Here is a 13,495-nt window from a genome sequence, read left to right as displayed (position 1 = left end):
TGTATTTGTTATCCAAATCATTATCTGGGTAAAGCCTGTGGATAAAAATCCCAGCAAGAGCTTCTGCACATCACCAGACAAATTATTCTGGCCCCAGTCTGTGAAAACATGGAGCTGGATTTCATCACTTGTGCTGTTTGAGTTGCTGCTTTAGGAATATATGTGCTGAGCTGCTGGGGATATGAAGGTCGGCCAGGCATCATCCCTCAATGATCATTCAAGTATCTGTAAGTCTTCTGGGAGTGTGATTGATTCCTCAAGGGGGAGTTTATGGCTGTGGCTGTTCCAATGATTCATGGCCAACCTCAGGTTCTTTGGAGCTGCTGACATTTATAGCTACGTTCAAACCTACAATTTGGACTTGTTTGAAAAATACTTTGGCTTTCTCTAACAGGTGCCTTTAAAGATATTATCTTTTCCTGTGTCTGAGTTGTGCTGTAGACCCCAGACCAGACCTCCCTCATCCCTGAAAAGTACCCTAAGCCTGGTTTTTAGGTCCACATCTACTTTTTTTTGGGTAATATGTTACTGCTGCTTACTGTTACATTAGAGCCAAGACACTAATGGTAGCTTTTGTTCCTGTTTGATTAGTAAATAATACTTTAAAATAGTGGCTTAATCTGTGTTTGTATCTTCAGTATTTATTGTAATCACATAAAGCATGTGGAATTTATTTGGTATTAATGTGATTGTCAGAAGCCTTCTGATAGAATTTCTACTGTAATTCAGGATTAAATGCCCTGAGCATTAAAGAAAATGGGCTTATTTTTGTGCTGCTGAATCTGAAAGAAGGGTCAATGCTGTCTTCTGGAGTCAAGCTCCATCCAGTTCTAACAATTCATGGGATTGACCATTCCCTGAGGTAGAGAGCAAAAGGGAAAAAGGTATTTTTGCATGGTGTTTCAGATTGTGAGAAGGTGGGGCCACATCTGAGTCATGGCATATTATATAAATAAAGAGCCATAGCATCTTTAGATGTGCAATAAGGGAAACAGCCAACTGCAATTAGCAAATTGCTCCTAAATAATGTAAATACCTCTGCCACTGAACCTTCATTGGCATTTGGAAACTAAGAAAAATAAGGAATTGAATGTTCTTCTCCACTTTCTTCAGGCAATGCATAGAGGGCTCTGAAGTACTCAGTGGCTTTCAAAACTATCTTTCTATCCTAGCATAGCACTCCTTTCCTTCTATCTTAGAAAAAAAGTTTGCTTTTTACTTCTTTTACGCTCTGTCTCCTTTAAATGAAGTTAGTGAAGGGTAAAAAGGTGTAGGAACTAGAACTTGCACAGATGTCAAAATAGTTGAAGATATTAAAAAAAGCTCCAGCATATTTCAGCTATCTGTACTTTCATTCTTTTCTATTGCTTTGGTCAAAATTGTTGTAGCTATAGCAATTTAAAGTGAGTACAGGCAGTACTAAGAGTGGAGGGGAAACCTTGGCAGTTTGATTGTGTTGAAAAGAAGTTTAAGTGGCATTCTCAGCCTTAAACACCAAGAAGCATCTTAGAAAATGCATCTGGATGATCTACCCAAAATAATGGACTCTCCTAACAGTATCATACTGGACAAAGTTCCAGGAGCATCTGTCAAGCCTTAAGAAAAGGTAACAGGAAGTTGACATCACTAAAGGACAGAGAAAGAGGAGATTAATGGAAACAGAGAAACATCCTATCAAAAGCTACAGCTGTTTCCAAAGGAAATTGAATTTATAATAAACTCTGGCTGATTAAATATTTTATCTTTGTGGCAAGTAGAGAAAGTTTTCAAGAACAACTAATCAGAGCGATTAAAGCCTAGTGCTACAACCTCTTTCCAGCAACCACATAAGCCAAAAAGAAGCAGAAAACACCCACCTACATCTTCTGTGTTTGTATGGTTAGTTGATGGCCAGCTGTAAAAAACAGGTCTAAAAAGGAGGCTGTATGAAAGATTTGCATCTTTGTTCAATGTGGAAGACACTGAGATATCCCCTGTGCCCATAGGGATGCTCACCAGGCTGAGACTGAGATAATTTTAAGTGAATTTATAGTATAGATGCAGGATGGATGTGAATTTTTAGGCAGAACTGGGCTCACCCATGAAAAAAGAGTAGTGTATGTACTTCCTCACTGGAAATTGCCTTGGTACTTGAAGACTGGAAGGTGTTAGAAATGGGATCAGTGTTTAAAAACAGTCCAAATTAAAAATAGCTCAAGTGTATCTGTAAGGCAGACATCTCTTCCAGCTGATTTGGTGGGGACTATAGTAGAAGATAATATTAGTGAACACCTGGATAAATGTATGTGCTCTTGTAAAACTATGGGGCTCTTTGAATAGATGCATGTGGATACCCAGTAGATAGAGTATATTTGATTTTTTTAAAAGGCTTTGGATGAAGGGATTGAGACAATCACGAAGTAAGAGGGAAAGTACTGATAAAATAATTGGTTAGGAGGATGCAGAGGATAACAGATTAGGCAAATATTTGGAAGTAAGATTCACTGGGGTTGACAAACTACACAATTATCAGGAAATCTGAGCTGAAAATACTTGGATGTACAGTTGAAAATATACTGGTTTTGGTTTTAGCCTTCCTTAAGGGTCTGTGTGTGAGCTGCAGAAGGGAAGGAAGGCTCTTTCCAAGACCCAGTGTGCAGCAATCAATACACCTTGGACCCTGCTGGAAGCCTTGAGGATTATCTAATCCTTCCAGGGATGACTGAACAGCACCAAGATTGCTGTAAATTGATATTGGATGGAAAGAAAGTCCTTGGGCTGTTTAAATCCTCCTTGTTTATTTCCAGGAATTTTACTGATGGCCTGAGATTTTGTGTTTAAGGACTGGAGGGGACTTCCTTGTCTGTGGAACAGCTGTTTGTTTCTCTCTTTTTTTCTGTAATTTTAGCCTCATGTTTAGCTCCAGAGCAATTTGTCACCTCCTCTGTTTATACTCAGGTGGCCACTAGTTCATTGCTCAATTACAATGCTTGTCCCCTTAGGAGTGCAGGTGAGGTTGGCCAGTGGGAGCAGCTAGCAGAAAAAATACAGAGAACTTCTTTTATGTATTTTAGAGCTGTGTGAATTTATTTTACCTCATTTAAAGTATTTTAAATTCACCACATATTCCTCTGGGCTCTGAACTTCTGATTTTCTTACCAAGCTTATAGTTGACAGTGTTTAGGAGGGATTTATCCTGCAGCTGTGGTATGATCTGGGAGAACACCAGTGATTCATGTACTAAAGTTTAAAAAGAGAGCCCATCCTAGTTACAGTTCTTGCCATAATCCCTAATAATAATGTGTAAATGGAGCATTTAAATGTTTTAAATAATTTCCTTCAGTCTATAATTTCTGTAGCAGAGAGCACCTTCAAAAAGAATACACATTCAAACATCACTGTTTTTCTCTCCCTTTCCAGTTTTTTTTTTGGAGAGAGCTCAAAGAATCTGAGGCAAGGATGTAGTTGAATGTCACCTTCACTGATATTTGCAAATTATTAATGTGTGAAGGATGTTATGACATTACAAAGAGAACTCAAAGACTCAGCTAAAGTATTCTCATCTATTAAGAGGTCTTTCATAACTGCCATAATTTGATAGATTTTATTTTATTTGGTAGATTTTGTTTGGGTTACAAAGCATAGGAGGCCAGCACAATCAGGAAGGTGTAGTGTTATTAACCTTGTGTTTCTTCAGTGCTCTTGTGGTCAGTGATCCACAGGGGCCTGTGTCTGGAATGTATTTGAGGGAAAGATCCAGGAGATGATTCTCAATTCTGTTCCTGTTTTGTTGCTAGCAAGTTTTTTTGTCACAAAGTCACAGCAGACAGTCTTAGGGACACTGTCTTAATCCAAACTTAATCTAAAATCTCTGAGTTTTGTTGTGATTCTTTTTCCATTAAAACCCAAGGAAATATGTGATCTGGTTATGTTTCTTCTCAGTTCTCTCTGCCATGCCATCCAGTGAAACTCAATGCCAAAGATACCAGAGTTAGTTCTGTGTTGTTTGGGGTTTTTCCTATCTGATTTCATTGCTTCACCTACTTGCCCGTCCTCCTGACTTCCAGCTGTAAGAGTTTCAAAGTATTCAGAAGACACAGAAATACCAGGCAGCAATTTTGACAATACAAGTAATTTCCATCCGTGCTGTTCTGCCTGTCCTTCTTTAATATTTATTGTAGTCACTTGTGTGTGACTACAGCAGCCACGATTTTCAAGGAGTCAGACTAAGATGAGCAGCTCATCTTCTGAAAGCTAAGGTCCAAGCTCTCAGATAACAGAAAGGATTGATGTTTACCTCTGCTGGTTTTGGAAAGAGTAGCTATTAAAAGCACATTTTATTTTGAGTTGGCAGAATAAGGATCACACACAGTCCCAAAATACCAGTGAACACTGATTTTAATGTTTCATTGTTTTGCTGTACAGGATAGCTCTGTGTTCCATTGAAAAAGTCAGCTTTCCCTTGGCACTATATATAGTATTTCCAGGGCCACAGAGCAGTATGGGTGGAGGTTTTAAAAAAGCTGTAATTAATGCTTAATTCAGGCAGAAAATGAGCCTACTTCTTCATGGGGATTAAAGCATACCTCTGCCATGTCTCACTGGACTTTCTGAATGTATAAAATTATTCTGAAGGTCATGTGTGAAGGACAGTGCATCAGTAAGAAACAGACTGGCCCAGAAAGTCACTGCAAGGAGTGTTTATTCCCTGCTTTTGAGTATTTAAAGATGAATGGTGGAAGTACCCAAATCCCTGCATTGGAAAACACCATTCAAAAGGTTTATGAAAAGGAGAATGAGGCAAATTGGTCTTTGATTATTGGTATCAGGGAGGACAGAGAAGAACAGGCTCTTTAGGGTTGGAAGTCGCTGTCCATCAGAAAGAAGAAGCGGTGTGGGGTCTCAGCAGGCTGCAGGATGCATGGAAGGGATGAGCTGTGGTGAGTTTGGGAGTCAGTCACCCCCTGAGAGGAGCGAACATCTGTTGCATAAAGAGCCAGCAGGGAAGAAGGGCAAAGGGGAAGGACAATGTCGGAATAGCACCACTCCAGTCATGCTGCGAGCACTCAGCTGGGTGACCATGGTGCCTGTGGAGGGACCCACAGTGAGAACAGGAGAGAATACCTCCTGCTGAAGGTGTTTGAATTGAGGTTAGACAGAACACTGGGGATTAGAGTTGGTTTTGCCATTGACTTTAATGGGATTATAATTGATTCTTAAGTCAGGTAGGTGAGTAAAGGTGGGTAAACAGCGGCTTGTGTAGTTGGGAAAACTGGGATAAAATAAGAAAGGGAGTCCCTTTATAGTGCTTCAAGTGCTCAATATTCTCTCCCTATGTGGACAAGTGGAAAGTCTACCTTGCACCAAAAGCATGCTAGAAGTGCCCACACATGGAATGAGCACATGGAAATAATGTGATAATCAAGACACACTCTGTGTGTCAGTAAGATTTTCTGCACAAGCCCCAGAGGGGCACATCATCAAGAAGAGCCAGATGTGAGTGAGGGCACAGAGCATTAAGGAGTGTATTTCTGTTTGAAAAGCACTCCGAGAAATGAGTGCAGTACAACCCCTCTGTCACAGCAGAGGAGGCTCAGATGTGTGTTTGCAAGCTGACTTCTTGTGATCCCAGCTGTAAGCAGAGTCCAACAGCTGCAGCAAATTGCTAAATCATTATTGGCTAATGCTGACATCAAATTATCTAAATAGTTTTTGTGAGGTTCTTGATTGTCATAGGGACATGACAAACATAAGTCTTTACGCCTTCTGCTTTATTCCCTTGAGCTCTATGTCACAATTTTAAAATAATACACTATTTCTTTGGCATCTGAGCTGTTCCACTCATTACATAATTTTATTTTTCCTCTCTGGTAAGTCAACTCCCAGTTAATCCGGAAGGCTGAATTTATGACTTTTCAATGTCAACAGAGTCAGTGCCTGGGATATCGTCACAGGCATGAGATTGCAACTCTCTGGGGAGATCAAAAAGAAACCAAGATGCAAGAGAATGCTGCCATAATTATCTGCAAGAGGGTTAGCTCAATGTCACTGCAGCAAATTCCTTGTGGTTACTGAAAACTCTCTCTCAGTACCAGAGAGCAGCCCTGTCCCTGAATATTTGCTAAAGAACATCAATAAGAACATTAAAAACAGATTAAAAACAGAACTCAAAACACTTAATGCTCTTAAGTCTTAGATTGTTCTGTGATGACAATGTGCCATGGCAGTTTTCTCTTGGATGAATATTTCTCTCTAAAAAGTAGACCAGAGCATTTGAGGGAATTCTCCAGCTAGGAGCAGAGAAGTTATTTCTCTGATATCTTTGCTGCTCTGCCTCCACATGCTGCTGAAAGTTGCTGGTTTTAAGTTGATCTTTCATAGGAACCTGACAGAAAAATGTGGTGCTGATTTGAGTTTCTTGCTGTCTACTGATGAGTGCAGTGGAAATAGGAGTGTCTGGGCTGGACCTGCTGTGTGGATCTGTTTTCACCAGGATTCACAGTCACTCGTTTCTCCCTGGACTGCAGAGCTGCTGGAACACATAATTGCAAATTCCCAAGTGCTTGTGGAGTCTCCAGGTGCTGCTCAGGGCTTGGAAGGTTCCAGCTCCAGTTTTATCCAAATTCTAGCAACTCACCACAGGTTTGTGTGAGCTTGACTGCAGAAGGTCAGGGGAGGACCCTGAAAGCAATTCAGCGTTTCTTGCTCCAGGCTGCCCTGGGGATATAACATTGCCTGAGATGCCCTCCTGTGCAAAGCACTAGACCATTTGATGCATTTCTTTGGAAGCTGTGTGGCTGTGGTGGAGCCGCACAGCTTCTGGGCTGTGCCACTGAGAGGACTGAATGCTCAGTAGAGGCCAGCACTAACCAGGAACCAGCAGCTCCTCATTCTGGGTGAGGATTGGCACAAGGGAAGGCATTTGTGCCTGTGTGGATGCAAGGGCTGCACCAGGCTGGCAGTGTCTATGCCAGGACATGCAGGAGACAAACACGGAAAAGCCTTGTGTGGTATGGTACCTTCAAAGCCTGCAGGACTCCCTGTCTGGATTGGAAGTTAAAGGAAAACACACTTGAGCTTCCAGCACCATCTCTAGAAGCTTGCTTATGCACAGCATTTGTCTCCAGGTTTCTCAGCTTCTCTCCAGCCTGTGAAGTGTCACTATGCTGGAGAGTGCTCTCTATTTTTAGAAATAGAGAACAGAAATTTTCATTTGTTTTTCTAATTTCCCCTCATGAGGTGCTCAAGCTGGGCTGCAGCTTTTTGGCTGTTAGACCATCAGCCCAGCCATAATCAGCATGTTTTATGGGCTCCTGGCCACATGTATAATGTCCATTTGTTGAACTGGGCAGGATACCTAGCAGTACATTCCTGGTCATTGGAATGAGGCATGGGTTTCCAGGAGGTGATGGTGTTCCTTAAGGACGGTTTGCAGCAGGGTGACAAATGCTGCTGTCCCTTCTGCATGGAGTCCCTCCCATGCACCGGTCTCACTGCTGTTCACTTCTTGTTACTTTAAGGCATTTGGGGAGATTTATTCAGAAGAATTGCAAATGTTGTGGCATTGATAGCAAATTAATATTCAGACACAGGCTCTGGCCCTCTGAGACAGAGGAATTTTAATGTGTTCATCCTGAGCTGCACGGGGCTTTTCTAAGGATAATAAATATGCTGGAAAATGTAGGTTTAGAATAATCACAACTATTTGCCCTCTGAAGTAAAATTTGTGGACTAATTCTAAATGGGAAAGGACGTGGTGCTTCAGGAGTGACGGTGAATGTGCCTGTGGCCTCTCCTCAGCCAAGGTGCAAGGACACCTCACAACATCAAGCTGTTCTCTCAACACCCCTTTACTGTGGAAGGAAGTTTGAGCCTGCAGTGCCCAGTGACTGAATGGGGACTGAAAGCCTGCTATTTGCCTTAGGACCTTTCAGAAGTGATTAGGGATATTAGAACAATATTTGGGTACTGGGGGTCTGAGCACTTAGGTGAATATTGAAAGTCTTAAACTTGAAGTTTCCTTTTTTAATTTGTCTTTTTCTGCTGAGTGACAGTGTGCTGATGGAAGCAAAATGGGCTTGGTAGGATGGAGCCAGCTCATGGACCTGGTAATCTGTAAGTTGTCCTGTTACTCCTTGGGAAGAGAGGCTGCTAAAGCTTATTTTGGAGAGCAGTCATACGTGTGATAGTGATGGAGGGAGAGGCAGACACTGAATTTCTGCCAAGGCACCTTGGTCTTGGCTGACCTTCTACACTAAGCGGTGTCTTGGCTGGTTCTAGAAAAGAAAGCCAAATACAATAAATTATGAAATTACTGGTTTTTGTTTTGTAGGTTGGGGTTGAATTGATGTCTTGCTTGGAAGCCAGTGGCTCTGTCTCCATTAGCAAATAGCACCATGCAGTAGGAGCAGATCTGCAGAGCACAGAAGCAGTGAAGACCCAGACAGACTTCAGATTTCAAGCCAGCTTCATTCTAATGCCATGTAGAGGAAGTTTTGCAAGGAACCTTATAGCAATCCAGAGACCAAATATTTAATATTAAAAATGACAATGAAAACCTTTCAATTTGTCAAGAATATTTCAAGGGGTGTTTTTTCCAAAACAAAGACTACAAAAAAATCTGGCATACATTATGAGACATTTCAATGCTGTTGAAGCTGTTTCAGGTTGTCACGGTGTGACTTGGGTTTGCCAACCTTAATATATTTAATTTCTTTTAGAGACAGGACCCAGGAGTAGAGACAAGGCAGGCTCAAAACTTAAAAAGGTACAAGAAGAAATTTATTAATAACACAAAAAGAATTCAGAATAAGATTCCTAGATTATTCCCTCCTCCCTCCATTCCACATTTCTTACCAACAACATACAGAGAACACTTCAGTCAGTTATCCACCCAAATAATTATTTCAGTTCACTTAAGAAAGAAAAGTCCCTTTTTTAGTTATGGCTTAGGGGGTGTCTTCACCTTCACAGTCTGCATCCACCTGGGACCTACAGAACCATGAATTTTCCTCCCATTTACACAGTCCTTCCAGAGCTGTGTTATGGGTTGCGATGCACATATGGGGTACTACTTTTAAACGCAGGCTGGTGCAAAAAGCAAAATTCTCTTCATCTCCTCCTCTGTCAAATGTCTCTGTTCATATTCCAGTCCCAAAATAGAGAGCTCAATTTCCCTGAGGCAAAAAGTCTTCTTCTCAAGCACCCCAAACCTCTCCAAATATATTTTACAGTTTAAAGGAATTTTAGTGAAGTCACAATCCCCTCATAGCCCCACAAAAAAGGGGTTTCAGCTGCTTATCAGTTGGATCTTTTCAGTCTCTTCCCATCAGGAACTTTATCTTCATTCCGCTGACTTCTGTAGACTCCATGCTTTATTCCTTCTCATTCAGGGGAGCTCAGGAGATTGAGAATCTTATCCAGGCATAAAGAAGTTAAAATTGTATCCAGATCGTGAAGAAGCCACGTGGGCAGTTGGAGGCCTCTTCTCTCAGAACGGGGAGGGGAGGGGGGAAGGGAGAGCTTTTGGTGGTTCCCCGATCCCCCCTGCTCGGCCATGCCACGTGGAGAGTCGAGCCCGGGCTGCTCGGAGCCGCCCGGAGCCATTGGTCGGGGGGCCGGGGCCCGGGACCATGCGGCCGGGCCGGGTTCCCCACCAAGCTGGGGTGCCGAGCCGGGCCCTCCCCAGCAGAGCCAGGGCCGGGGTGCTGGGCCAGGCCCCAGCCAGGGACCACCGCACCTCCAGCAGCCGGAAGCCGAAAGAGAGGGTAGTTAATTTGATCCACTGTGATTTGTGAAAGCGAAATAACTTTTCATTGGTTTCCCGAGCTGTCCATCACCAAATCAGCCCTCTGATTGGTGGCAGCAGCTCACAGGGGAAGCTCCCAGAGACAGGAGAGCCCCTCCCCAGCCCCATGGAGCTTGCCCTGAGGCGAATCCACCCCTCCTGCCCAGCACGTGAAACCAACACACAGGTTTTTTGTTTCAAATCATTTTAGCTGAAACTTATTCTAATGGTCTTGAGGTCATCTGGCATTCTATTTAAACCTGATTGTGTCATTCTTGTTATAGTTTTAAAGAGGTTTGTACATAAAATGAATCTCTTTATAACCATTTAAAAACATATTATTATACGTGTTTCTGCCTGCACAAAGAAACGAAAAAAAAAAAAAATCCAGTGCTGTGACTTAACTTTCTTGTTCTGACTCTTCTGGTGTTAGGGAATTAGTCATGACGCTTGGGTGAAGGAAACAGGGAGAAGAGGCAGCAACCATGGGCATTTGGGAGCTGAGGAAAAAAATGGGATCACACACAGGAGAGCAGCCTAGCTGCAATGAAATAAGTGTGTTGAGACTTGTACAAAAGTATATTTTAGTGTAATAAGATTCACACTTTCAAGGTTTTGGATATTGTCAAGTGATAAAGGTAGGAAGGAAACGTATGGCAAGGAAAGTTTATAGTTCGTGGTACTGGTTGTGGAGTAGTTTGTCAGTCAAACATCAGAAATAGAACAGCCATCAGCAAATAACTGTTGACAATTAAACAAATTGTCATGTGCTGTTTTCATACAGAAAATACAGAAATATTCTGTACAAATGCCTTGCCCTCCTAATCTAAATTGGGTTTTTATTTTAGTCTGCCTTTAAGAAACAAGAACAACACAGATTTGAAAATCTATTTTATTGATTCCCATACCTGGTTTTCAGACAGATGAAAAATACTTCTGAAAAGGATTGAGTCTTACAGAATGTTGTCAGTGTTCATTTGGGTTTTTTAAAAAAGATTAAATCAGAAAGGTTTTGGAGTTAGCAGGATACCAGATAGTTTTCAGCTGTCTTTTCAGGTGTCTGTTTTCAAATGACAGGCAGTGTCAGACAACCAGAAGTTTGTCTGGACTTTTTCTAGGCTTGGAAAAGGTATACAGGGAATTGTAAATATGGGTATGAAGAGCAGCCCTTAGGTGGATTATGAAACATCTGGAAAAACCTATATGTGACCAACTCTTTTTCCCTTGTGATTTTTCAGGTTCCAGAATCTGCTGTGGTCCCGGAAAGCCTTTGTGGATAGCGTGAAGGTCTATAACCACAGCTACATTTACATGCCAGCCTTCTCCATGAAAACAGGGACAGGACCCTCCCTCCGCGTCTACTACACCCTGGAGGATTTTGGGGCCAAGCAGACAGTCCTCTTTGCCAACCCAAACTTCCTGCGGGACATTGGCAAGTTCTGGAAGAGCAAAGGTATTCATGCCAAACGCCTTTCCACAGGGCTTTTCCTGGTCAGCGCTGCCCTTGGTCTGTGTGAGGAAGTAACGATTTACGGCTTCTGGCCGTTCTCGGTGGACCTGCACGGGAAGTTTATCAGCCATCACTACTATGACAATGTCCTGCCTGACTCCGGATTCCACGCCATGCCGGAGGAATTTCTACAGCTTTGGTTTCTTCATAAAAGTGGTGTACTGAGAATGCAGCTAGAACCATGTGAGGACCCTCTAATCCAACCTTCAGCCTGAGGATCATAGGAGTCAGTTTGGGCGATCCAATAGTTTTTAATTTCCATGCTCTCCAACAGAGAGTTCTGTTTTATGTTGATTGTACTTAAAGGGATCTGCATGGACCATATAAATGCTGCTTGAAGGCCAAATGGAATATGTCCTTATTGTTTAGTGCTTTATGGAACTGGGAGGGGATGAAATGTATCTCTCCATCAAGTCCATTCAGCAGCAGTGGGAAAACAATGTCAGAAGCAGTGCAGCTGAACTTTCCAGGGACGTTTTTAAGTGACAAGCGTAAAAAGGGCATTAAGGCTCAGAGAGTCACCGGGCCACTCATAAGCTTTTGCTGACAGTGCCAAATATGACTATCTGTTCCAAATTCCATTTCATTCCAGATCAGCACCCTGTAGAACTTTCCTTTTTCCTTGCTTTTTTCCTCTGTTTGTGTATGTGTGTGTATGTAGGACAGCATATGTGTGTCATTGAATCTTTGTTTCTTTTCTTCCTTTTTATTTTGACAGCCCCCACCCCCCCCACTTCCCCGGGAGGAAAAGGAAGGGCTTAAAAGCCCAAGAAGCTGAGTACTATCAGCTCCTCTGAAGACTCTTGGGAGTGTGAAGGTGCTAAGAATCTGGTTAGAATGTCATAGGAATGCCTTGCTGCTGGGGCTGGACAGACCTATGTGTTGTAGGTTTTATTAGGATAGTTCAGGTCACTGTACTTAGAGCTATGCAAGTGCTGTACTGTGGGCAAGAGCTGGTTAAAGCAAATTGGTCTGAAAAGAAAACATGTTACAAAACCAGCAGTGAAACGCAGCCTGATTTCAGTGACCCGCTGCAAGATCTCCACAGTGACCTTCATAGCAGGGATGGTTCCTGTCCTGTTTTGCTGTCCAGCCTTAGGGATTAATTCTGTATTCATTTGGACTCCAGATGTTCATGGACTGTTGAGGGTATTTGAGGGGTTCAGTGGAATGCAGAATGAGGTTCTTCATGTGCTTATAGCAGGAAAACTGCAGAAATGAATGTAAGTGTCATTTTAAATTAGTCAAAGATTCAAAAATCGTTTCTCTGCGTGTGTCTTGCTCTTCTGCTTGGATTGTAACATTAGCCTTAAAGACTTATACTTCTCACACGAGATTGTCTCTGCTTAAAGAGAGTCTGGGAAATAAAAAAGCCTTTGGAGCACCAAAAAGCTGCACAGGCAGCATAAAAAGGAGAAAAGATAAGGGCATGCCTGATGTAAGGCTGCCGTGCTCACAGTGGTGAATTCTGTCAGTGCGTACAGTGCCTGAAGGACTGTATTATTTTGGGTTATTACTTGGGCAACAGATGGTCCTCTCACCATGGAAATGAGAAATTGTTTTGTTTGTTTGCTTTGGTTTAGCACTGGAGGACAAGAGGAGAATCCCACCTCAGTCTGCAGTGCAATTTAAGCTGCAAGATGTTCCCACCATTAACTTGAAAAATCCAGATCAGTGTTCTCTTTCTTATTTTCTTATTATCTTATTACTGAAAATCTAGTCAAGATGTTGGAGCAACAAAACTGTCATCAACTTTCCACAACAACTTACTGTGCTGTTCTAGCTCCAAAGTTCTAGTATTTTGGAGAATATGTCTTCTCAAGTGTTGATAAGCCCTCTCCTTGTAGACTACCAGCATCAAGTTCTAAAGGTAAAAATAATTTTAAAAAAATCTAAATCCATGGCTCTTCTTTAAATATGAATAGTTCAACTCTTTGTATAGGAAACTGGGGAAAAAAATAGTCGTGTTTTTCTTTTTAAACCTATGTTCATAATAAAAATTTTCTTTTGGAATATGGATATTCCAAACATAAAGTGAGCACTGTTTCATAGGATTACAGGGCAATGCTAAAGGGTAATGTGAAGATTTTGGAGTGTTCTAGTTATTGTTCTGATAGAATCTGAATGTACCTCATAGCCATGTTATCTTTTCCATGTTTTCATTAAAAGTAAGAGAGCACACTGATGGAACATCACTTGATAATTCATTTAGTTTTATT

At 41.9% G+C, this 13,495-nt stretch overlaps 1 protein-coding gene across 1 annotated transcript in view; it reads left to right on the top strand.

Moving 5' to 3' along the window:
• Positions 1-13,292, top strand: part of ST8SIA1 (ST8 alpha-N-acetyl-neuraminide alpha-2,8-sialyltransferase 1) — a 96,063-nt gene extending 82,771 nt beyond the window's left edge. The window contains exon 5 of the mRNA XM_056516280.1: positions 11,005-13,292. Within this exon, the coding sequence (XP_056372255.1) occupies positions 11,005-11,491 (487 nt within the window). The 3' untranslated portion in view covers positions 11,492-13,292. The remainder of the gene's footprint in view (positions 1-11,004) is intronic.
• Positions 13,293-13,495: the final 203 nt, after the last annotated feature.

This window comes from Oenanthe melanoleuca, chromosome 1A, assembly GCF_029582105.1.
Source record: "Oenanthe melanoleuca isolate GR-GAL-2019-014 chromosome 1A, OMel1.0, whole genome shotgun sequence".
NCBI lineage: Eukaryota > Metazoa > Chordata > Aves > Passeriformes > Muscicapidae > Oenanthe > Oenanthe melanoleuca.
Note: the sequence above shows the minus strand (reverse complement) of the source record. Positions and strands in the feature narration are given on the sequence as shown.